Source organism: Ammospiza nelsoni, chromosome 6 (genome assembly GCF_027579445.1).
Source record: "Ammospiza nelsoni isolate bAmmNel1 chromosome 6, bAmmNel1.pri, whole genome shotgun sequence".
Lineage (NCBI taxonomy): Eukaryota > Metazoa > Chordata > Aves > Passeriformes > Passerellidae > Ammospiza > Ammospiza nelsoni.
In genome coordinates this window covers 24,053,366-24,077,739 of record NC_080638.1, presented here as the reverse complement: position 1 = coordinate 24,077,739, position 24,374 = coordinate 24,053,366, and the positions used below count along the sequence as shown (strand labels likewise).

Genomic DNA, 24,374 nt, shown 5'->3' with positions numbered 1-24,374 from the left:
AAAGTAAAGACATAATTAGATAATGAAGTTAAGTTTTCTAGTAACATTCAATCATTTTAGAAGAATAACGTATGGTGGTTTAGGTAGAGAAGCGTTTCTAGGAAATTATTCTGCCCAATTTCAGACCACAGGGAGTGAAATGGCTCAACATTTATGTCCTTTATGTCATCAATAACATTAAAACATAGACATAACTAAGTATTAATAACTTGACTGCTCTCACCAAATAAGAACTGAAACCACAACAAATGCTGGCTAAGAAAATACAGATATTTTCCCAACACCAATTTATCCTTACAGTGAAGATGGACATTAGCTTGCTTAACAAAGCTAACGTGTTGCAAGGCATAGAGGATTCACCTGTGCTTAGATCCTACTGCAGGCAGGCAGTGAAGATGGACCAAACCTACGATTTGACCCTGTACAGTGATGATATTTAGCTGCAGAAAGAACTTAATCACATGGGCAGCACTCCTGACTTAACATCCAGACTGCAGAGACGAGCCCACTGCTTCCCAGCAGCAGGCAAGCTTGAAGGATTCCAGCAGTCAGCCTGGCATCTGCTCTGAGGTGCTGACTGCTGATCTGTGGCAGCAGAGGCCCAAGAGATAACAGAGGCTCAAGAGTGATATTCTTGAATGCAAAATGCACTGACCCAGAAGCAATGTAGTCAGATGTCGCTGTTGCTTGCCTTTGCCTTGTCCTGTCTACATGGATAAACAGTTAGGACAAAGTCTGACCACAGAGTGCACGCCAGAAGAGAGCCTTGACCCTCTGTTCCACTGGACACCAGTATAATTCAAGTAGTTATTTAAGTTATGAAACTGATTGCCTAACTGGAAAAGACTCTGCAACGTTCAGATGAAAAGCAGTGCACCACCCTTTGGTGAAATGAGCTAATACCCAGAAATCATCCCCAAGTGCAGCTTTCCCATTTCTGTACAGACACACAGAAGTGGATTTACATCACAGAATCCCATCTTGCCATTACTTTCAACTGAGATCACAACTTGGGAGTAAAGGAGAGACAAGACAAGGTGCAAACTATGTGCTCACTGAATCTGTCTGCTCCAGCTGGGACCTCTCACATCTTTCACCTGCTTTGTGCTCTTTTAAGAATAATCACTGCTCAAAAACTTAAAGTCTGTGATTTAGTCTCATCTAATAACATATCATTTCTGTCCAGATAACACAGGCAGCTTCTGATTGCCAAAGGTCTTCATAATATCAACTCTTTTCCCCATGACTTCAAGGAACTCTGTTTCTGTAAGGCTTCCTTTGAATCAGCAGCAATCTAAGGCTCTAGATCTGCTGTGGGTGTACATCCAACAATGTCCAAAGGGGCTCTTCACTTCCAAACTCCATCAGGTTCTGGATAAATGATCCTAAATGTCAAGTTTATTCGTTCATCTCTGGAATGATACTCCTTAGGCACTCGATGCTGTAAGTGGCATTAGAGGGAAAAAAAAAAAAAGCATGAGCTTGTACATTTAAAATACAAGTAATCAAACAATTAAACAATGACTAAAACCTTCATTTCCTGAGATAGCTTTTTATTCATATTTCTAAACACTTAGGTAAGGTTAAAAAAGGTTCTGACTGCTCAGGGCCACTGAAAACAAGAAGTCTTTGTACATTACTGTAGAATTCTTAATTAAGTTACAACTTTTGATATTCTAAATTTCTACATTGATTTTGTTCTTTTCACTGCAGGCTGCAACCTTTGTCACTGAACTTTAATGCTGGAACATCCGAACTGATTCCTACTGCATTACTTGGTACATGAAAGCAAGCCCCTTGTTTCTGTGGGTGCTTTCAAATTCTCAGGCAGAAAGTAATACCAATGCCTTGGAAAACAGCTGTGCCACTGGAAGCAGAATGTCCCATACCTTCATGGGAGTGCCTCAGCATATCTGGACAACTACATTGCAAGTGAAGCACATAAACTGCGCCAAGGAGTTCTTACCTGCCAATCCTCCTGGGTGGCTCCCTCCATCACCAACAGAGTCCCATGATCAAGTGGGATTCTAAATCTTTCCACATAAGTATAGTCTCCATCCTCTTCCTAAAAAGAAACATCAGACACTGAAGAAGCAGGCATGTGCATTTGCTAGAAAACCAGTCCTTTACAGCAGAGCTTAGAAAGCCTGTGAGGGAGGAGGCTCTTCCAAGATCAAGAGGTCAAAGTAAACCTCTCTGTATCTGTATTTCATACAAAGCCCAGGAGCTGAGCATTTAAACGATGAAAAGAAGCCAATGCATCTCACTGGCTGGATGCCACAGGTAAAGTTCAACAACCAGTTCCTGGATTTAGTGCAAAATTCTGGAGTGAGGCTGCAAACCTTGTGGAAACATCTTAAACAGTTCAGTGTCGAGACACGCTGCAATAGCCACCCTAATTTCCAACAGTTAACTACTTCATCAAAAGTAACATCTTCCTGCTATCCTGAATTTCTCTTGTTACAACATTACATGCTGCTATGCCTCTAGCTACTGTAAGAAGTTTTTCTAATTAAAAAAAAAAATCTCCTTTTCCTATAATATCTGGTAAAACAAGTTGTCTTAATCACCACTAAGCAAAACAGAATGCTAAACTAAAAGACAAATAATTTGCAAACTTTTGTTAAGCCTTTAGATTATGTGTAACTATTTTAAAGCTCAAATATAACAACTAAACATAGTGACACACCCCAGCAGTGGTCTCACACGTGCCACACTGAGTGGGAACAGCAACTCTCTATTGCTTTGCACTATCCTTTCCAACTTTAAATCAGAGTTATACATTGCTCAGTACGTAGCAGTACAGCTTGAGGAAGGTTTGTCCTTATAAAAGTTCACAGCTTGCTGAAATCTCAAAATAATGAGGTAGAGTAACAAATACTGGGAAAATTATGTCCTAAACTAAAACAGTTTGATTTTCAGAAAGCCTCCAAGGAGCATGTGTGTGTGTGTGTTTATAAATAAGATGCAGAGAGAAAAAGGACTGCACTTCCTGGAATGCAAAGAGCTTGGTTGGTATCAAGTCAGTAGCAGGAAACATTTTCTTATCGTCAATGGAAACGGGGAAAAAATTTCAAAAATAGGTGTTGTAAACATGACTGCTGAGGAAAAGCAGAGAAATATCACTGCATACATACTTTCTATTTCAGAGGATTACATCATTTCACTTTGTGATGGACAACAGAGGGCTTATTTTTATCTCTTGCTCATCTTAATTAAAAAGGAATTCTGCTAAGATAAATGATTTAGGAGAAAACATCCTTTAGGCTTAGAAAAGTCAGTATGTAAAAACAATAATTAGTTTCTGGTTTAAATGGGACATCTCTGAACTCCATTTTACTTAGAAAAAGAGATTTTTATGTCCATTTGATTTGCAAAGCCAGTGAAGTTAAACAAAAAGTTCTTACTTTCTTATGTGCCATTACTGTCAACCAAAGCTCCTTTCAGAACTTTTATTCCCAGAGCTGATGTCAGACATACAGAAAACTCGCTTGACTTGACTTTCAGAGGTCAAGAAGTTTATGAAGGAAATTTATTTTTGGCATCAAAGGTGGAAAAGACCTTCTGGTAACAAACATGGAAAGTGCATCAGGTGACTTCTTTATGTTCACTTTGTAACACTATGTATGTACCACAAACCCACTTGCTTAAAAACCAGGTATAGTCAAGCAACTGTTCTGCTTTTTATATATTAAAATTTTCATAATCTTGAGTTACACTTACATGTTCAATAAAATCCAAGCTTTACACTATCCAAGTACATCGGTTAAACTTTTTTTTAAAAATCCTTAATTACAGTAACTACAGTTAATAAGTAAGGAGAGCTCAGTGTGAGTTGATGGGAAGCTGTGAATACAAAATCTGTAAGAATTCCTGGACTCCATCAAGGTTGTTTTGTTGAAAATCAGAAAGACAAAAGATTTAGTACAAATTTATGTAAATCACCCAAGTTTGTTTCTTAAATCTCAGTAAAGTCCATTGCTATAGTTGTAGGAAATGATTTCTGGACAGTGTAGAGGACTCTTCTATTATAAGGAAAAGTAAACGGAAACATCCTGTAGAAGAATGTATAAATAATAATGCATTTATACAGGCAAATGATGCAAAATAATTTTCAATTTCAAAAGTTAGCATTTTTCACGGAGAATACTGGCTTCTAGTCTTCTGCTTCACCTATTTACCAACCACCAAGAGCATCATCCTAACAAAAAGTTCAAATCTTGTATTTTTCAGATTTCATCTGGATTGTATCCCTGTTCTCCAGTATACATCTCTAGCACCAGCTGTGTAAACATCCTCCTCCACAACAAAGTATTCTCACCTAGCAATTCTTCTGCATTGAACATGTTTGTTTTCACTGTCTCTGACAAAATCCTCCCTGCAGTTCCTTACAGATTCAGTAATGATGAGTATCAGTAATACTGCCCTTTGCTCACATGGTGCACTGGTCTGCCTACACAGGCCTAACCTGAGACTCCCTCAGTCCTGCAGCTGAGCACTCCCTTCTTCCTCCCTGCCTGCCCACAGCTTCTCAGGCCTGCCACTGCTGGGGGACAACACCTCCTCCTCCACTGCAGCCACCACTGCCTGGGAATCTCTTTGATGCCAATCTAAAAGTTCAACCTGCTTCATATCTTGGTCTGAATCCCTGCTTATAACATGCTCCAGATTCCCACATTCATCTTCAATTTGGTCTGTTATGACACAAAGGGTTATTTTTATGCTCCTTCCAGGAGAGCTTTACCTTCTGCTAGGAAAAAAGGACTGTGCTTCAGGGACTCATCTGAAGGACAGACCCATCTCAAGGCTGACTCCCTGAACACCAGAACATGCTGCTATTGTCTAACAGGTGTGAAGCTCCCTCCCTTCCCAGCAGCCATCAGTTTCCTTGGTTATAGATGGAAGAAGGGCAAGCTGACAGCTGGCTTTCTAACTCCCTCTCCAGTTCACACGGCCATTTGCTGGATGACCACCCAGCTGTCCCTATGGCCCCCACCCCCCACTGGAGGGTGGGGCATCAGGGATCACCCTTCTCCCCACAGCAACACTCCCCACTCAGCTTCCAGGGGGACACAACCAGATAACCTGGCCCTGTCTCAGAGCTGAGCCGTGAACCAGCAATAGCACAAATGGTGTGAGGCTGTACCAGAAACACCCATCCCACAGAGTGGAACCAATTCCTCTCCACTGGCAGGATGAATTCATGTCCAAGTGGGCCTGGGGGCTGAGGCTGTATGGGCAATGGGAGGAGGTCACAGTGCCACAGTGGTGACACTCAGGCTGTAGGCAAGCACACGAGGACTCACTGACTCAACAAGAGCTGTGTGCACTGTGTATGAATCACAGCTCGAAAGCAAAGCATTTGTCTCCTGATTTCAGTGTAGGCAGGAGCTACAATGATGGGGGCAGGAGGAACAAGAAAGCAGGAGCAAGGTTAAAGCAATTTATTGGAGCTGGAAGAAGAAAATAGAAGAAGCCACATCACTGTAGACTTTTAACTATGAAGTAGGAACCCAAAAAACCCTAGAAACCATTTAAAGCAAGGGAAAAATACCAGCTGCTATCATGTAATCGGTCCAAATAAACAGAAGAGGCTGTATTTAGAAAAAAGAATGCTCAAAAATTCCAGCAGGCAAAATAAAACTGTTGCTGGAGTCATGTTAATTCCCATGAAGTCTCCTTATTCCAGTGATGAATTTACACCTGAAATGTATTTGCAGCTTTTTTAACATGCACAGGACTGAAATCCCAGTAAGAATTATTTCTACTTATCCACAAAGAATGCTTGTTTAAGAAGATATGAATAGTCTATGCATGTCTCTGCACTCCTTTACCCTCTATTATATGACGAAGACTTACCCAGTACAGTGCTTACCAAAAAGAAAAGCAGAGGACTGAACCTTTCCTTACCTCACCCTAGAACAATTTTCAGGACAATAAAAAAACCACTTGAACCTAAGTAACTTTCTTTTCATTTCTGCCAAGTGAAAAAAGATTTCAGATTGTGTAATTGTTTCAGAGTGACTTATATAAACACTATCAAACTACTAACAGACAATTGTCAAAATTCACATAAACATGCACAGAAAATGCAACCCATCAACCCTACTCTTCATCTTTTCAATTAGAGAAACAGGATTTTATTCACTATCAGGTTCATCCACATTTCAAGTGATAATCTAGAAAATATTTGTACAGATACCAACATGAACTGAAGTCTCTCATCTGGCACCCTTCAATTGCCCTTCAAGCTGCCTATGTATTGTGGTACATGCAGTTTTGTACTCAATACATGGTCCCACACAGGAAACCACCCTTTTTCCTGGGACCATTTATCCACAGTGATGTTCTACCATAAGTGATGTTCTCATCTTGTATGTTCATTTTATCTTTCATCTCAAAATACTTAAAAGCACTTACAAGAACAGAGGGAAACTAAGGTCTTTGAAGCCATAAAATCTGAAAAAGCACAGTGTTGGCCCTCAAATAGGTTTAATTTTGGGAGGAAAAGGATTTACTTCCTATTTCCCTCCTCAATGAAGGCTAACTCTGGAAAACTCAATGTACTGATACTGGCTGATCCTGAAACCAGGGAGAGCCTGAATGCCTGTGATGACTGTTAATATGAATTCCTTTTCCCTAGATTACATTCTTCTTCCTGTAACTTGCTTTTTAACAAAGGAATGATCAAACTTCAAAGACCTACAACCAGTTTTAACTTTCTCTTAATGAAAGAGAGAACGCTACAGTACAATAGGGTATGGAAATTACTTATTTAGTACAGCCTGAAAGGTTGTAATTTCCATCAGAGCCTCTTGTAACTCCCACTTGGCAAAGCATCTATTGTCATAGGATGCTCTGAGGAAACTTTGGGAATGTGCAAAGAATACATAATGTGTGCCATGTAATTATTAAGTATGAATTCCCTCAGGCACAGGACACACTTAATAGCAACTATTCCAAAGATCTGCACATGGGGATTCTACCTCAGAAAAAAGGTATGTCACTTGCAAAAGGAATACACTTCATAGCAAGACTCAGCTAGTCAGAAATATCAGGTCAAAGGTGTTAAAAAAAAAATGAGGAGACCTTGAGGGATACATCTACAGAAAACCATCCATCCCTGGAAGAAAAGGGAAGAAATCGTGCAGAACAGCTCAAACAAGGCAGTCAAGTACAAATGGCACAGACTCAATTTCCCCTTTGCTAATAGTGGGTGTCTTTTCAGAAAATCTATAAAACAGGCATCTTACTCAAGAACTAGGATTGATTTTTAAGAGAGAACCTGCAAAGTTTATACTGAACTTTAAGTGTATTTTATTCTGATTCTGTTCTGATTGATGTGGAACACAGGGACTTGTAAAATGAATCCAAGCACCATTTACAGTTTTCTAGAGGAATAAACTTTCCAGCTGACATTTTATTATCAACACAGCATCAGGGATACTTACTCATGCTATGCTCACTGACATAATAGACTGGTTATGTGATCTCATGCTCAGGGACCAAGATTAAAATCACTTCAGGCAACAAAGAATTTACAAATTGGAGATCTGGTGAAAACTACTATTTGTTTTCTGGTTCCATTTCTGACCTTTTCTGCTCAGACTAGGTAACCCAAGGTGGCTCTTGATGGGTAGGCTTCAGTATGTCAGCACAGAGTTTTCCTGTAGGCTGTTAATTATCACCTCTGCTCTCTGTACTACCTACTCAGAATAAACAGCAGCACAACCAGCTAGCAAACTACTTTCCAAAGTTGTCAAAGACTGCACAAGCAGAAAATTCATCTGAAACAGGACATGCTAAAATAAGGCCTGTATTCTCAACACATGTGAATCCTTTACTTGGATAAATACAAACTGGGAAATTTAAGCTGGCTTATAAACAAAGCACTCTCAAGCACAGCACTTCATCTAGAAAGAGAATTCACTACTGAATCACCAATTAACTCCCAAAATTATATTCCACAGGTCTCTTCATCCAAGAAGAGGATCTCTGTTTAGCCTGCCAGTATGATGTGACAGCTTCCAAGGCATTTCATGGAAAAGAAATGAGCTTCTTCCCTTTGTTCACTGCCCCTCAATCTGAATACACACGCATCAAAATGAAAACATTGTCAAGAGGATTTTTACTTACAAGAGTAGTCAGAACTACTCTTCACCCCATGTACACTCTGCATTACATAACATTGTCCTGAGTTTAAGAAAATGCAACTCTCTGATTCATTTGCACAGTGTAAGTCTACTTCCAGCACCACTGATCTCATTTTAAGTACCATAAAGGGCCCTTATTTGGGCAGAAGGCTGCCCAGGTTCCAATTCACTGCAGCACTACACTACACTGCTGCACATTACACTAGAGTGCTCCCATCCCCTTCCTCAGAATGTCATGGTCCATGCAAGAGATTTCTTGAGCCCTGCACTTATTCCACAGAACTTTGCAAGTTGTGCTTTCATTAACTTTGAAATGCTTTAGTAATTAAGTTTCCTTAAATGGGGAAAACAGTAAACCTGTTAGTAGCTCTAGGAGTCAGTGTGGGATGAACACTCACAGGGGAAGGTTTTTTCCTCATCTCAAAGGTCCGAGTGGCCCCCAAGCTGAGTGAGGCAATGACAGGGTTTCTCCCCAGCGATGGCTCGCTGTCACTGTGCCAGTCCACGCTGTCCTTCTCACTGCGGTACAGGTTGCAGAGCAGAGAGTTGAAGGTGTGGCCAGTGAACTCCTCGATGCGCTCCCTCAGCATGCTCAGCACGGGATGCCACTGCAACCACAACAGAGGCAAATGTCAGCGCCATGAACAGAAGGCAAAAACCACCAAGGAACAAAATACACTGCACTTTAATCACAATAAACTTAAAATCAAACAAATTACAGCAATTCTGCTGATATTTTTAGTAGATCAGAGGAATGGGTGGGGCTTTCTGCAATATAGTCACATGTTACCCATCACTCAATCTCTTAAAACTCTGAAGCCAGGCTGCCCTTCACACTAATGGAAGCAATCAGTGACTAAGTGACACTGCTCTCAATTGCCTGCAGCTGTTGACAGAGAACAAGAGGAAATGGTTGGCATAACACAGCCCTCTGTCCCACTCTGTTAACACAGCTTGTTGAGCTCAACTCATCACCTCTTGGGGTTTTACCTTCACCACTGTAACTCTTCAGTGGGTCTCAACACCAATGTCACTGGCCTTGGATTTCATCCCTTCCTTTGCTAACACCTTGCTGAGCCCACAGCCCAGGGAAGCTCTGTACATTCCATTACAACTCAGTTCAGTTATTTAATGTTATGAAGTTACATCATGACTTTCATCTGTCAGAGTGCTTTTAGGAACTTCACAAATATATAAAGAAAGAAAAAAAAGCCAAAGCAATGTAGGCCAGAATTTTTGCCCATTATGTAAGCAGAATCAGAGAGCAAGAGAGGATAAGAAACTGATTCCAAATCTCCCAGTGCACCACTGGCAGAAAAAGCAACAGACACCTGAGAATATTTTCTAGTATCCACCTCTAAAAAACAAGGCTGAACTACCTTCTTTCCAAGCTTCCCCAAGTTTAACAGGTATTTAACTTATTGGTTACACTGCAGGAGCCTCAACATACCATCTTTCCCTAATGGGGTATTTCTAGCTAAGTCATGCCTTCAACAATTAATCATCATGTGATTAATTAATTCTAGGTAAACATAGCCTGCAGTTATGGAACATAACTGAAAAGCAGTAATACCACCCCAAAAAAGTTTGCTTTGCAACTGGGCTGCCTGAATGTGCAGAGGAGTCCAACAAGAATTATTGAGGGCACTTTTCAGTGACCAACCAGGACTATATTTCTTCAAGTCCCATCACAGAATTATGTATTACTAAAATGTTACCATACAGTGAATTTTACAATGTAATTGAAACCCCACTACAAACCTGCAGCAGTGGAAGTAGTTTTGTTGAAACAACTCTATTACTGCTTACAGAAAAACATTTCTAATAACAAAAATTACGAGGCACACACACTGGATTATATCTAGAAGTGCTGCAATCACACCAATTCTTACCAAACAAAAAAGGAAGGACACAAAGCTAATTACTCCAACAGATAAAGTGTTTAAGGGAGTAATCAGTTTTGGCTAAGCTGTGCACTAAATTACATTTTACTCAAGATATTTTTGCGCTAGAAACCCTATTCTACAGGTAGGGACTGTACTTTTACACCATCCCTACTTTTCTAAGCTGCAGGTACTCCCACCTACAAAGTTGTGTGAAACACCAGTGTCCCTGTGCAGTGTACCCATAGATCAGCCTATGGGCAACTTCCAGCTGGGGAAGGGCTGGCTTCCAGCTATGCAACTTCTCCAGTGCATCTCACTGCCTGCTTGAGTTTCTTCCTCTCAGTAAAAAGCAGAAATATTCCAGAATAAAAGACAGAATCACAGCCTGAGTGATTCACTTACGCCTTGTACCTTTTGGATGAGAGAAACAAGCCAGTGGCTCAATGAGTGGTAACTCAGAACTTGATGCAAACTGAAATGAAACCTTGAATTCAGGGTATATGGGGTCTATCCAATCTCTGAACAGCGATGGATTTCACAATAGGCAGTTCTGAACTGGATTTAAATCATTAGTGTACAACAGAATGATTTTGTGAGGGCACTCCCAATCCCTAAAGCCATTCAGCTTTCAGAAAAGCCCAGTTAAAACAGCATTCACAAATGAGTACCAAAGAAATGCTTGTTTTTCCACCACAAGTTCCATAGACCATAGAATTTTTAACTACAGTATTTTTGAGACTACGAAATCTTCACAACTCATCATGTTAAATAGTGCCTTTCCAACTCTTCCCAAACATCCCACTTTGGCAGCAGTTCTGGGACTTGGGACACTTTCCTCTCATGCTATCCAGCTTTCAACAGTGACACCTAATTACTGCTGTGGAAATTTTAAACAAAGCAATTCCAAGAGACAGGCTGATGGGACAACAGGCTGAGAGAGAGGTGGGGAGGGAAAGAAAACATGAACAAAACATCACCGAGTCACTCAGAAGGCTTTTAACTCTTCCAAAACAGTGTGGGAAATTACATGCTACAATCTGGAGTTGCTGAGCAGATGAGCTGCTCAGCAGCTCACAGATGTGTAAATTTCACAGCATCCACATAGGAACCAAGATATGCCTAAACTTTCATTTAAGCAGCATTGAACCGAAGTGTTTCTGAAAGTAACTATTTCAGTAATTAGTATTATGGTATCTTTACAGCAAAAAATCAGTATTACTGTGGGCAGTAAAATCTCCCATCCAATGATGCTTGGAATCTTTGTCACACAGAGCAATTCAGAGTTTTGTACAAAGCTACAGCAACCCAAAGCAAAACTTTAAACACTAGAGTAGTAACCTCCTTTTGGCAACTAAATCACACTGACTGCTCTCAGTCAACTCACTCATGAAGTATATTGTATAAAACTGACCACATTCCAGTAGAATCTGCTGCTAACAGATTCTCTAGATAGCTAGAATAGAGGATAGAGGGAAATTTTATCTCTTGATCTCTGCAAAGGATTTCTCTGAAGACAATAATAAAACACATACAAACATATACATACATTTGGATTTGGCTGCATTGTTATCCTGGAGTATGTGTAAGGAAGTTCCCCATACCAGCATGTAAGCCGTGGTTCCTCAAAAGATACTTCTGAAAAATACAGGAAGACTTTCTCAGTTGACTTATCAAACAATTTAAAAATGGAAAGATGATACAATTCTGCCAAGAAACTTGATCAAAAAGATATTGTCCATTCACCTAAAATTAAAAAAGCGGCCCCTTAACATAATGAACTCAAGTGAAGGAATTAAATTATTCAAAATCAGGTGCATATCCGCCGGAGGAATTACCTTGCCAAAATCTTGGAAGCATCAATTTTCTTACCCCTAAAAGCCAGACATAGCAGAGACTGGATGAGTTAAAGATAGCAAACAAACCTGAAAATTTATCTTGCTTTATGTTCACTTGGTGCTGGTGCCCAGTAGGCTGGCCTAAGCTGCAAGATGCAGCTGGATGCACTGGAAAGGGTGAAGTAGAAAGGACTGTAGCATCCTTGGGACACTACAGAAACAAAATGCAGCAGGGCTGGACACAATATTTTGTTAAATGTGTTCGTGTTCTGTGGTGTAACACAAACATCAGGTTAAAAATAATTTTTTGGCTTCTGAAAAGACTATCTAGGCAACTATTTCTCATGCTTGACAGGTAGCATTCTCCATTATACTGTCCCTTTATTGTCAGCCAACAAACACACAGGTTGAAGACATTTTCCAGTCCCATCCAGTAACTGCTCTGATACATTATCTTACATCAGTTCCTGACTGAAAGCAAAATTTGGCTAGAACAGGTGCCCCTTAGTGAAAAAAATCCAGAATAGCAGCCTCTCCACCAACTGCACATTGGAACCAATAACTAAAGCCAAAGGAAAATGAACATGTTCTGCTGGAATTTTCAGAAAAATAGGCAAAAAATATACCTCATGAAAGAAACCTCCAAGAACACAGTTTTTAAGTATTGCTGGGAGATTATGTGATGGTGGCCAGACTAAATCTTAAAAAATGAGTGAGAAAAAGAACTGGAAATGATAGAAAAAACAGTAAAATTCCAAGATTTTTAAGACAGGCAATTTTATTTTGGAAATATCTCATTTAGCTGGCAACAGTAACATGATATTAGAGATTGAAAAGTAAGCTGCAGTAGCCTTCAGATGTGCATGGAAAACCTGCATGGAAACTTGAACAAGTGGTAACACTGAAAATGAAAATCAATTCTAAACAGTGCACAGATTCTGGTATGGAATTGACCTGTGAGTGACCTGAAAAGGTGGCCACACACTCCTTACCCTGCCTGACGTGCGTGCGCTGACCCCAGGGGATGTCCTGGAGGAGCTGCTCAAACATCCAGTCTGCCTGTTCTGAGTCAATAAAGCCAGGAATCAAATGAATCCTAAGGATGAAAAAGAAAAATGGAAGGAATACACACTTCTGTATCTGCTTTGGGAAAATATTTTCATTTCCAGGATTCCCAAAGGAGTTAGAAATGGCTGTAATGCATCATATCAAAAGTCAAAGCCCAGTATCCTGTTTCTGACCACAGCCAAAAGCACATGTGAAGGAAAGAATTGAAGGGCTCCTGTTGAGTCTTACCCTCACCAAATGAATGTAATTTCTTTTCAAAACTTATAAAAACATATGACAACCAGCAACATACCATGAATTCCAGAATCAGCCATATGCTGTGAAAAATTGCATCCTTCTGCTTGCTATTAACTTCACATCTGATAAATCAGACAGACCTGATTATGGCAATACAATCAAAATTAAGCAAATAATTGCCCTTTATTCACCATCTCCTCATCACTCAGAATTTGACAGCCCTTTATCCCTACTGCCATTCCTGTTCTCTTTTTCAAAGCATAAGGAAAAGTATTTAGCATAAGGACAGTATTTAACACCTCCTATTTTTTCATTTCCATATGTACATCTAATATTTTGATTGGACTAACGGTCACCCAGGAATTACAACCACTGTGGTGGGCTGCAGAGTAGGAATGCTGCTAACAGCAGTTCACTCTCACAAGTACTTCATGCCCCAAAGATGTCACAGTGAGAATATATAGTAAAGGTGTTTAAAAAATACATAAATCTGATTACTAACTTTCTAGAAATATATATATTCCATCAGTGTATTATGAAAATAAACTCCAGAAAATGCAGGATAACCCAGCTGTGTATCTTGTCTACTTCCAGCTGGCCAAAGCTTTTACTTTTCAAAATATTTTAAAGATTTATTTGCATCTTCAGAAGGAACTAAGATGAAGGCACAAAAATAAAATAATACAATAATCAGAAGAAATTAAATAAATGTACAAAAAATTACTATGTCCTTGGCATTTTTTCCACTATTAATAAAAATGTATCAAATTCAAAAGAAGAGGCTTAATACTGATATTGCAGCTAAGTCAGCAAGGTAAAATTTTACTTAGTAGGAATCACAGAACAAGTAGGTTTTGCTTTGAAGTACCCTGAAGCTGAAATAATTAAGGCATGGCATATAAGCACAAGGGACAATCCTGAGGTTACCACAATTGCCTAAAGTTAAATGCTTTCATTAGATTTATTTAAAACAATTCCAATTTACAGCTACAAGTTTTGGGCTGCTCTTAACTGTACAACAGACATCACACACTTGCTAAGACAGGAATACTGATCCAAATTCTCATCAGCAACTTGCTGTGAATCATGACACAAATGGACATAGCCCCTTGTCCTTATGCTGGAAAGAGCAGCAGATGAAGTACACACAATATGTCAAGAGGTTTCTTTTTCTTCTCTTCAGTGCTGCTCAGAACCAGCTCAGTCCCTGCTATGTGCCACTCAAAAGTATTTCCAGAAGTACTCTAGACAGATGATGCACAAGAAGCGCCATGTGCAGCTGCTGAAGTCAAAACCCTCCGCAGAGACTGGACTTCCGAAAGCTGAGGATCACCACATTACTCTGCAAAAACCATTAACATTTCATCCACTTACCTAGAAATGCCAGTGGGTCCCTTGCTGAGCTCATACACACCAGGCTTGCTGAGGATGTAGAAAGGAAAGAGCCATCAGAAAGACAAACAAGAAATTATCTTAGACTGAGCAGCACAGACTAGAATTGCTGTAGGCCTGGACTAGCGAATGTTTTCTTTAAAAGAGAAAAGAAAGTTAGAAAAGGGAAGAACTAATGTCCTGGACATAGAGGTCAGAGTAAGACAGCAAGGTGTGCTGCAGAAGCCAATGAGTTCGTGTGTACTTCCTGTCCCTCTCTTCATCAAAGGCTCAGTACAGCTTCAGGGCTCTTGGAAAAAAATAAAAGAAGGATGTCACAGGGAACCTAAGGGAGACAACCATACATGACTGCACTCAGATCACTGTTTGCATTTACAGGTACACTGAGAAAGAAAATTCTACCAAGACAGCCAAACTGAGCCAAGCTGGATTTTCAGTATCTCTAACTCCACCATACAGCACCACACCTTGTCATGCTTCATGCTTCTTATCCTGGGAAGATCCCCACTTCAACACAAAGGGTAAGTCACATACAAATACCCAGCTTCACTACGAAACTTACTATCAGCTACTTCTCTGAGTCCTGAAAGAAGCTGCCATACCAGCTGCATTTCTGGTATACTCCAGAGTAAGTAATTTCTAGCACATTTACACTGGGACTGTCCCAGGAAAATGTTGACTGCTAACAAAGGATACATACTGGCAATTGTGCTGAACCAGAATGTTCAACTCTTCATGGTTACTGGCTTGCCAGCTATACAAAATGCATAAAAACCAGTTAACAGACTTGGGCTCTCCTGGTAACACATTCAGCTCATGATAAAAGGGTTAAAAGTCCACAGTTTCTACTCTTACCGACCGTGACAACAGAAAAGGTGCAGAGAAATCAGCAGGGTACTCACTCGATCACACCTGCCTCTGGAACTCTGCGCTCCACCTGAAAGGCAACGAGACAGTACACAGGGAATATTAAAGTATCTGGCACTCTGCAGGCAAACATCATCTCTAGTGACTCTGTGCAGCCACACACTGTGTGGCCAGTGAGAAACACACACCTCAGGGAAAGAGGGAAGTAATAACAGCTCAGCCACTCCCTCCTCGCCCCAGAAACTCTCAAACGCAGCTACCACTGCAGGCTGGTTTTTAGCCATCAACTGCCCCCTACAGGACACTGATTTCTAAATTATTTAGGCATCACAATACTTGATATTTATCAACTGCAATCAAGAAAATTCTTATGTTTATATTTATATTTATAAAAATATCCTCACGTAAGGAAAATTTCAGAACAACCCTAAGAAACATGAACAAACCGCAGGCCTCAGTCAAATGAGCAAAACATGAAAGATCAGACATAGCAGGAGCTTACACTGTCCAGCTGTCTGCACAGCTAAGATAGCTGTATTTTGTTAAGAGACAGAGTAGTTTAATCCAGTCTTGGCTATCATTCTGGTTGTCTAAGGGATTTATGCTGCTCTTCTCTGAGCTCAGTACAGTTCTGATTTGCAAGGAATTACTGCATTGAGCCAGCAAGAGCATCAAAATATAGTACTATACAGATAGCAGGTCTCTGCCACAGGGGAAAGAGAATCTTCCCAGGCCATCTTCCAAGCCTAGATGACAGCCTTTCAAATAGGTCTAGCTTAGAAAGAAGAGCTCATTATTATCTTTTTTCCCAATCAAGGAAGTTTCCATACGCTGCATAGAGCACAATATCCTTCATCAGCTGATGAGACTAAGTCTACAAAACAAATACCACGCTCTTCCCCTTTAACAAGTTAAGACAGACAGCCCACCTGAGGAAAACAAGAAGAGCTCAAATGTGCTTAGGACATTGCAGACTGAATATTTACTAAAACATATTCTTTCGGCTCTCTATAAAAGAGTAGTTTTGAACAGGCTAAACAGAGGGACCATAACCTTCTTTTCTCCATATACACAGAACAATTGCCAACTCTGCTTAGCAAAAGCTCAAAGCTCAGCTCAGATTTTAAACAATTAACTATATTCTCAAATAATTGTTACCTATCATATGAAGTTTTATAACAGATGAGATTCTGCTAGTTACTCTGTAAGCTTTACCTCTGATGGCTTTTCAAAGACAAATTGCTTTTGAGTGTGAGGCTGATCTTTCTGTCTCCATGCTGGCCTTGCACCTGCAAGGGCAAGGCTGCTGGCCACAGGTGCCTTTGGTGCTAAAAAAAGAAAGAAGGAAGAAAAGATCACATGAATTGAATATCACCATACTAAAAAATATAGTTAGGAAAAACTTATGGAATCATTCCTTGGAGTATTCTATGCTTCGCAGAGACTTCAGGAAATTGCCAAACCTAAGAGTCAAAATTGCTCAGGAACTGATTTTTTTAATATGTATTTATTTGTTATTTATTTTGTTTCCACAAACAAAACTGAAAACGTACTTTTATCTGCAAGGATGACATCTATAAGTTTTCAATTCTAAAACAAACACCTATCACACACCATCAGAAATTGCTCCATGCAGCTAAGCTGCTTCCCTCTGTATTCCTTTTCTTAAGGGGAAAAAAAAAGACAAAAAAATTTCTATTAAAACAGAATTTTTAAATCAGGGAGAAAGCAGAAGAGCAACTTTGGCACACCACTTCAGGTGTTTTATTTACACACGCAAACAAGCTTTGAAATGGGCCTGAAACACAGACAGTCTTCACTCTGTGTAATTCAATGGGGATTTTTTTTAAATCCCTTTAAGAATAGAAACAATGAAATGCACCCGTGACAGAAAACTGAGGCCACATGCACAAGTCAAAACAGTTGGCTATTCTCTTTCATGATTAAAAAAAAAACCGGCTTGCCTAGAATGCTCAGTCTGCAGAGATATGGGAGTTTTACGGGAACTAGAATCAATGAGTGGAACGTGTTTTGAGCATGTTCACAAAAACAAACCAGTCCCTCCTGCAAGACTGGAAACCTTCAAAGTGCTTCTCTGCCTCTGCACTCTTTGGTTTCAGTGTTTGCTAAAAACACTGAAACTCCATCCCTTTTCGCTACTTCTCTTTGTTTTACAACGTTTTCCCCGCGACAAGCCAAACGAAGGCACATAATGCATTTTATGGATAAGAAGTTGCTGCCTGTCCTTAGAGAATCCCCTGCACCCAACTCCACTGGTCTCACCGGAGCTGCCGGAGACGCGCCCGACGCGCTCAGACCAACGCGCGCCTCAGCCCACACCGCACCCTGCGCTCCGCAGCCAAAACCGCCGCACCGGGGGCACCGGCGCAAATTTCACTGGAAAACTGCGTTCGAACACCTGCAGCTCAGTTACCGACGGGAACGGGGCAAACGGGGCCGCGCAGGGCGGTCGGAAAGTGCAGCCGGAGACCGGCGCCCCTGCCTGCTGCTCGCCCCGTCGCGCCCAGGCCGGCGGCGCAGGAGTCCCGGCCGCCGGGAAGGAAGGGAAGGGCGACTGTGGGCGCTCCTTACCTGAGGGCCGCCCCGCCGGGGCGCCGGCCCAGCCGCCCTGCACCCGGGCCCGCTGCCGCCGCTCCGCCATGGCCGGCCCGGCCCGGGCCTGCCCAGGGCCCCGAGCCCCGCCCGCGCCTGGGCCCGGCCGTGGGGCCGCGGCTCCGCCCGCCCGCCGCGCACGCAGGGGCTGAGCTCCCATTAAAGGCGCCCCGCGCCCGGGCCGGCAGCGCCGCCCGAGCCGCCTCCCGCCCCGCTTGTCCCGTTCCAACAGGGGATGAAAGCGCAGCCCAGGCCTTGCATAGCGCCGGGAAGAAAAACATTCTTGGAACCAGCAAGGGACGGGACGGATGGCACCAGAAACCCCCTCCTGTTTTCGGGCAGGTGCCCAGGGTAGTCCCAAGGACGTGGACAGCTATTAAATGGACATTACCTCCATCACTAAGGTGAACAGACATTCAAAATCAAACTCGAGGTAGTTTAGGTTAAAGTGAAAGTAAAATTTAGGTGAAAAAATAGTTTAGTGATGCCCTGCTGCAGCTTTGAAAATGGAATATCTCAGGGCATGAGAGTGGGAACCCAACCTGCAGCCTGACACCATGTGAAAGGGGACCAAGGGCTCAGAGAACCTCCTTACCTGGGTGCCTCCCTCTGTGCCAGTTGGGATGTGCATGCTATTCCCTCTGCCATACCTTTCTGGAGACCTTCAGTAGTTAGAAAATTGTTAACTGGAAATAAATGTTTATTAATAGCTTAGCAGTTCTAATAAAATTTGTATTCTGCTTATTTAAAGTATCAGCACTGTAAAATCATAGAATATCCTGAATTGGAAGAGATCCACAAAGATCATTTGAAGTTCAGCTACTGGCCTTGCACAGGGCAGCTCCAAAAATCACACCATGTGCTTTTTGAGAGTGTTGGCCAAACACTTCCTGAACTCTGTCAGGCTTGGTGCCATGATTACTTTCCTGGGGAGCTTGTTCCAGTGCCCAAACATCCTTGGAGTGAAGAACCTTTTCCTAGTATCCAACCCAAATCTCCCCAGACTCAGCTTCATGCTGTTCCTTTGGTTCACAGAGATCAGTGTCTGCCACTCCACCTCCCCTTGTGAGGTCTCCTGTCAGTCTCCTCCAGGCTGAACAAACCAAGTCACCTCAAACTGCTCTTCACAAGGCTTCTCCTCCAGGCCCTTCACCATCTTCACAGTTGTCCTCTGGACACTCTTCAATAGCTTTGTATCTTATATTGTGGCACTCAAAACTGCACATGAAGTATTCAAGGTGAGAGTCAGTGCAGAGGAGAGCAGGAGAGTCACCTACCTTAACTGGACAGAGATGCTGTGCCTAAAGCATCCCAGATACGGGGTAGATGACAGCCAGGAAAACAAATTAATATAAGCACTGGTTTTGGCAAGTAAATTAGATTAATTTTCATTGTTATTACTCACAATAAAGGACAATGTACCCGCAAACATTTTTATAAGAAAAACATAACACATTAAAGACTCAAGAGTAATTTCCATTTTATTTGTTTTACAAAGTCAAAAACATACAGATTTTTTAGTCCAATGCTTTCACATCAGATCCAGAGCAAACCAAATCATGTGCTCATAGAGAACTAATACCACCAACTTCACCATCCCTGTTCCAAAAAATTAAGAAAACTATGGGATAGGATCTGCATCTCAGATTTGATCAGCACCATTGCATCGGTATTCAGGTTTTTTCAATGTACAGAAATGTTAGCCCCAAATCATGTCTCAGTGCAACACATCTTACTTCAAAATCAGAGCTTGAAATTATTCTTTGAAAGACAGAAAAAACCCACAGAAAACAGTGGTAGCTGCTTGCAATTTCATTTGCCTTGCAAGTTTTACACATTTTATGTTTATAAAAAGGAATGTTAGAAACCAAAATCTTTAACAAAGTAGGTAAACACAGACAACAGCAGTGCAGACTTCTCATGTACTCTGATCCCTGTGTCCAGGAGTTAGGTAACTTGAGCCTTATAGGAACATTCCACTTTGGAACAGAACCATGAAAAAGACCAGTTAATTTTAATGCAATTAAATTAAAACTGTTCTACTCTTCAAGACATTTCCTGGTTCTCATTTTTAAAGCCATCTACATATTCAGGAGTCACATTTCAAAAGAACTCACCAGAAAGACAGACTGATACATAACTTCAAAAAGAATTTAAACCACCATTGCTAACAAGGAGAGTAACTCATTTCAAGCTCTGCATTTGAAGTACCCATAATCTTTTACATAGCAACCAGCATGTAACATGTAACTTGTGACATTTATCTACATTGTGTTATCACCACCTATTACAAAGAGCAGGCACTGAACTTTTAAAAATGTTATTACAAATCATGAAGATTACATATTACTGAAAAGTTAGAATCCATATTCAAGACCCAAGATTTTAAATGCTTTTTGCAGTGTTACTTTATGTATATATTTATAGATGAGCTATTACACTTATTTCTGGTTTTGGCCCATTTCCCTCAAGTTCATAACCAAAAAAATCACACTGGACCATGTAAGCAGGGGAGCACTCATGAGCTGACTCATAGTGCAGAATCCTTGCAAGTATCCAAAACCTGGGCTTCAAGAGGTCAATACTCTGGAAATAGTACTAGGTTACCTTTTAAAATAATTATGCTCCCTTTCCTCTCCTGCCCACCTGCCCGGGAATATATGAGAACTACTTTTTTTTCTGCCCTTCACCCATGAACACAAGAATAGATATGATGGACACTATATAACCAAGATGTTCCTCAAGAGCGTGATGTCTGATCAAGTCCATGAAAGTATTTCATAAAGCACAATGCAATTTTAGTTCAAAGCACTTCCCCCCTCATAATAGCTATAAACAAATAAAGCCTATTTTTCAATCAATATTAGAAGTCAACAGTCTTGTTTCATCTGTATCCTCAAAACAAGACTGTTCTCTTGTTAGAAAGCACACCTACGATTGGAGATGTTTAAACATTAAGTCTACTTGATGTTGCAGCATGGTGTGGAACTTGCAGGAGTCCCAGGTTCCCAAGGTCAAGTTGCTTCCCACTTACTTCTCCTTCATTTTTTTAAAATAACGAGCCCGTATTTGTTTGTTTGTTTTCATTATCAAGTTAATGGCAGTAGATGTAGGTAGAAGAGAGATGACCCATCCCTAAAAAAAAAAAAAAAGAAGAAAAATGAAAGAAGGGGGTGAGGTCTCAGCATTTTGTAACTTGTACTAATTACTCTTTTTTCCATACTAAGCACAAAGGGCATTTCAGATCCTCACATTCTCCAAGGTGACTTACCATGAGAGCATGAGGTAGGTACCCGTTGGTCTGGGACTGCAGGCCCACCGTGCCCAAGGCAGCTCTCACATACCTCTCAGGACTGGGCTTGTCGAGGGTCGGCTTGCGGATTTTGGACATTTTTGTTGCCACGTAATATGGTAGAACACTCTGCACACAGGAAAACCCATGTTAAGCAGGGAATGCTTTCAAGATAACTCACAATCCATAAGTGTAACTGGAAATCAGATGATCTGTACACTGAAATCTAGCTTAAGCCAGCCTTATTTTCAGTTCTAAGACCACAATGAGATCCCAATATAAGATCAAGAACTTTTTAATTAGATAACACATGGGTCATAATTGGACATAGTTCAATTGTCTCCTCACAGTCAACACCACCAGCTGGAGCCCCAGAGAAACCACTCTTTCAAGTGTAGAGTTGAAAAGCCATTCTTACAATTTGCCTTGTAAGCACAAAACTTCATTCCAGTTGTTTAATAGAAAATGCTGCACTGTTGTTTCTCTGTAGTCACTCCCCAACATTTGCTTGGGAAGGAGCTGCAGAACCCAGGACAGGAAATTTCACATCAAAAGCTCCTCAGTTTGGCACCTGTACAAGGTTGAGGAAGGAGAAAAGAATGTCCAGAGACTTGAAACATGGAGCTTGTAGCTCCACAGCAGGGCTTAGAGGACAGAGGAGAGTACTAGTACCACAGTGAAAAGACAGAAGGAAGGATCAAGAAACAGAGGACAGTTAAAGAGCTTTTATAACCATGTTTGGAAGCAAGACAGAACATGATGCTAGGTCTCAGAAGTGTCTGTAGTGGAGGAACAAGAGGAAGCAGCACAGATACGTGTTGATGGAAGGATGCTGACAGAACAAAGGCGTGTCCATGGTAGGCAAGCTAGACCTGGAGGATCCAAAACCACATTGCCCTTAACTCATGCTGCTGGAGAAGGAAGGCAAATGCACATGTACAGTAGGAAGCAATATTCTTTCCTATGGTCATGCTTTTGGCAATGCTTTCAACTCGTCCTCAATTTTTGCCTCTAAAAAAGTAACCAAAAAAGCCCTGGTCTACAGCCCTGAAACAGATATTAAACATAGCATAACTCAACACACCTAGAGAAGTTGGAACTTCATCACCACTTTACAAGGACCTCCTAAGACACTGTCAGTGGCTCTAGCAGTGATTCAATACATCCATCCGCTACTGCCCATCTATGAGGGCTCCCACTGCCAGACCTTAACCGCAAGTGCCTGAGAGTGTGTCTACTTCTGCTAATTCATGTCCAAATGAGAATACCATCTCAAAAAATAGTCTATTTGGGCAAATAACAGTTTGTACACCTGCTTCCAATGTTAGTGTCTTAAAGAACAACCATACATGCCTGAACTCAAAAACATCTGCTGTTACTCTCAGCAGCACAGCAGGGAAAGGGCACACAACCAGGAAACATTAGTATGTCTGCTCAGTCCTTCACCTGAGAACATAAAACCTGTGCCCTTCTGTCTATAAATAGGACTTTCAATAATCTACTACATGAGTCCACTTTCAAATGGGAAGGAAAATCATGGAGACCTAAACTTCAGAAGTGAAAGCAGCAACCACTGCCTTTAAAGTCACCAAAAGCTACAAATGCTTGGATAAGAAAACTACTCATTCTGCTACCATAGCAGCATAGGTACCTCACTTCAACTCCAGAATGTGAACTGCATCTCATTTTCAGACTGCATTTTTGAAATGCAATCTGAAAAATATTTTTAATAGTTATTATTTTAATATTTTTAAAAGTTAAATTTTAAGCTTCTTATTCACCACCAAATTATTTCTACAACATCCCCACCAAGAAAGGTACAATAGACGTGATCTATTATCTCTCTACTCAAAACAACTTCAGAAGTGAACTGCATTACCCAGTTACACCACTGGACAGCATGAAGGGGCAAACAATTGTGCATGAGGATACTTGAAAAAGCAAGCATATGGTAGCACTGCTGGATTGATCCACAGACTTCAAGGCACATAGAAACATGGTATCAAGAGACCTGCTGAATCTATTTAGTTTTCTCCCCTTCCTTCCCACAAAGAATTCAAAGATTCATGAACTGTATCTAAAACAGGCAAAACAGATTTAAAAAAAAAAAAAAATTACTCTTTCAAGCCTTTCAGCATTTTACATTCAGACAGATATAACCCACAGTACCTGGGCAAATAACTCTCCTTTTTCAGGGAAAGCTTAGCCTACACTATAGTTTCAAAACATGCCTTAAAAGTAGCTTATGTCAGTACAATGTGTCTTGCTCACTTAAAACATTTGCTACTGCTTACGGCTCTGATGTGTATTAAAAGTGGCTCACACTCAACACTGGGTTCTTGAATATTATTTAGATGTAAGAAGTCAGATCTCAGACCTGAATAGTTAAGTCATAAGTCCTCCAAAGTCAGAACAGCTTGTTTACACAATTTTATCACCTTTTTTACCTTACTTTTAAAAAAGTAAAAAGACCTGAACTCTCCAGTGTTGCCAAATAAGTTTCCTTCCCTTTCCAATGTGGGAAAAAGGAGACTGGGGAACATAAAAGGGAAACAGAAGAGTTACATCAACCAAAGCTGATCTGTATAGAAAGCTGAACAGCAAAGCAAAAATGCTTTTGAAGGAAGGATGGTAATGCCAGTAAGCATCACTTTGGTGACATCAAACTTTTGTGAATACCTGGAGATAGAGCTGGGCCTGTTCAGTGTTGTGAAAAGGAAGCTGGTGGTGACATCTTACCTAAAATTATTTCAGCAGTAGTTATGAAGATAAGAGCCAAACTCCTCTGGGTAATGCCTGATCTAATGACAAGAGGGACAACTGTCAATTTTGGCTGTAGACTGTCAGACTGGACATTAGGGAGAAAGCCTTTTCACTAGGAGAGCAATATAAAATTCAAACAGACTGTCCAGAGAGCTCAGAGCACCCCTGCCCTTGAAGGTTTCCAAGATTTGGCTGCATAAAGCCATAATTAGCCCATGACCTAGTGCCAGCAGCAATCCCACTGCTAATTGCTAGGCAATGCAGCTGC

General features: G+C 41.0%; 2 protein-coding genes across 2 annotated transcripts in view; both read right to left on the bottom strand.

The window, feature by feature from the left end:
• Positions 1-33: 33 nt before the first annotated feature.
• Positions 34-18,130, bottom strand: ALKBH3 (alkB homolog 3, alpha-ketoglutarate dependent dioxygenase). Its single transcript, XM_059474847.1, has 9 exons — positions 18,031-18,130; positions 16,654-16,766; positions 15,474-15,508; positions 14,554-14,601; positions 12,867-12,970; positions 11,586-11,674; positions 8,552-8,761; positions 1,967-2,065; positions 34-1,441 (listed from the first exon to the last, which is right to left on the bottom strand). The coding sequence occupies exons 1-9, from the start codon at positions 18,098-18,100 to the stop codon at positions 1,349-1,351; spliced, it is 861 nt and encodes a 286-aa protein (XP_059330830.1). The 5' UTR covers positions 18,101-18,130; the 3' UTR covers positions 34-1,348.
• A 1,384-nt stretch (positions 18,131-19,514) lies between these two features.
• Positions 19,515-24,374, bottom strand: part of HSD17B12 (hydroxysteroid 17-beta dehydrogenase 12) — an 81,830-nt gene continuing 76,970 nt past the window's right edge. The window contains 2 exon segments of the mRNA XM_059474185.1: positions 19,515-21,186; positions 21,323-21,472. Coding sequence (XP_059330168.1) covers positions 21,082-21,186; positions 21,323-21,472 — 255 coding nt within the window. The 3' untranslated portion in view covers positions 19,515-21,081.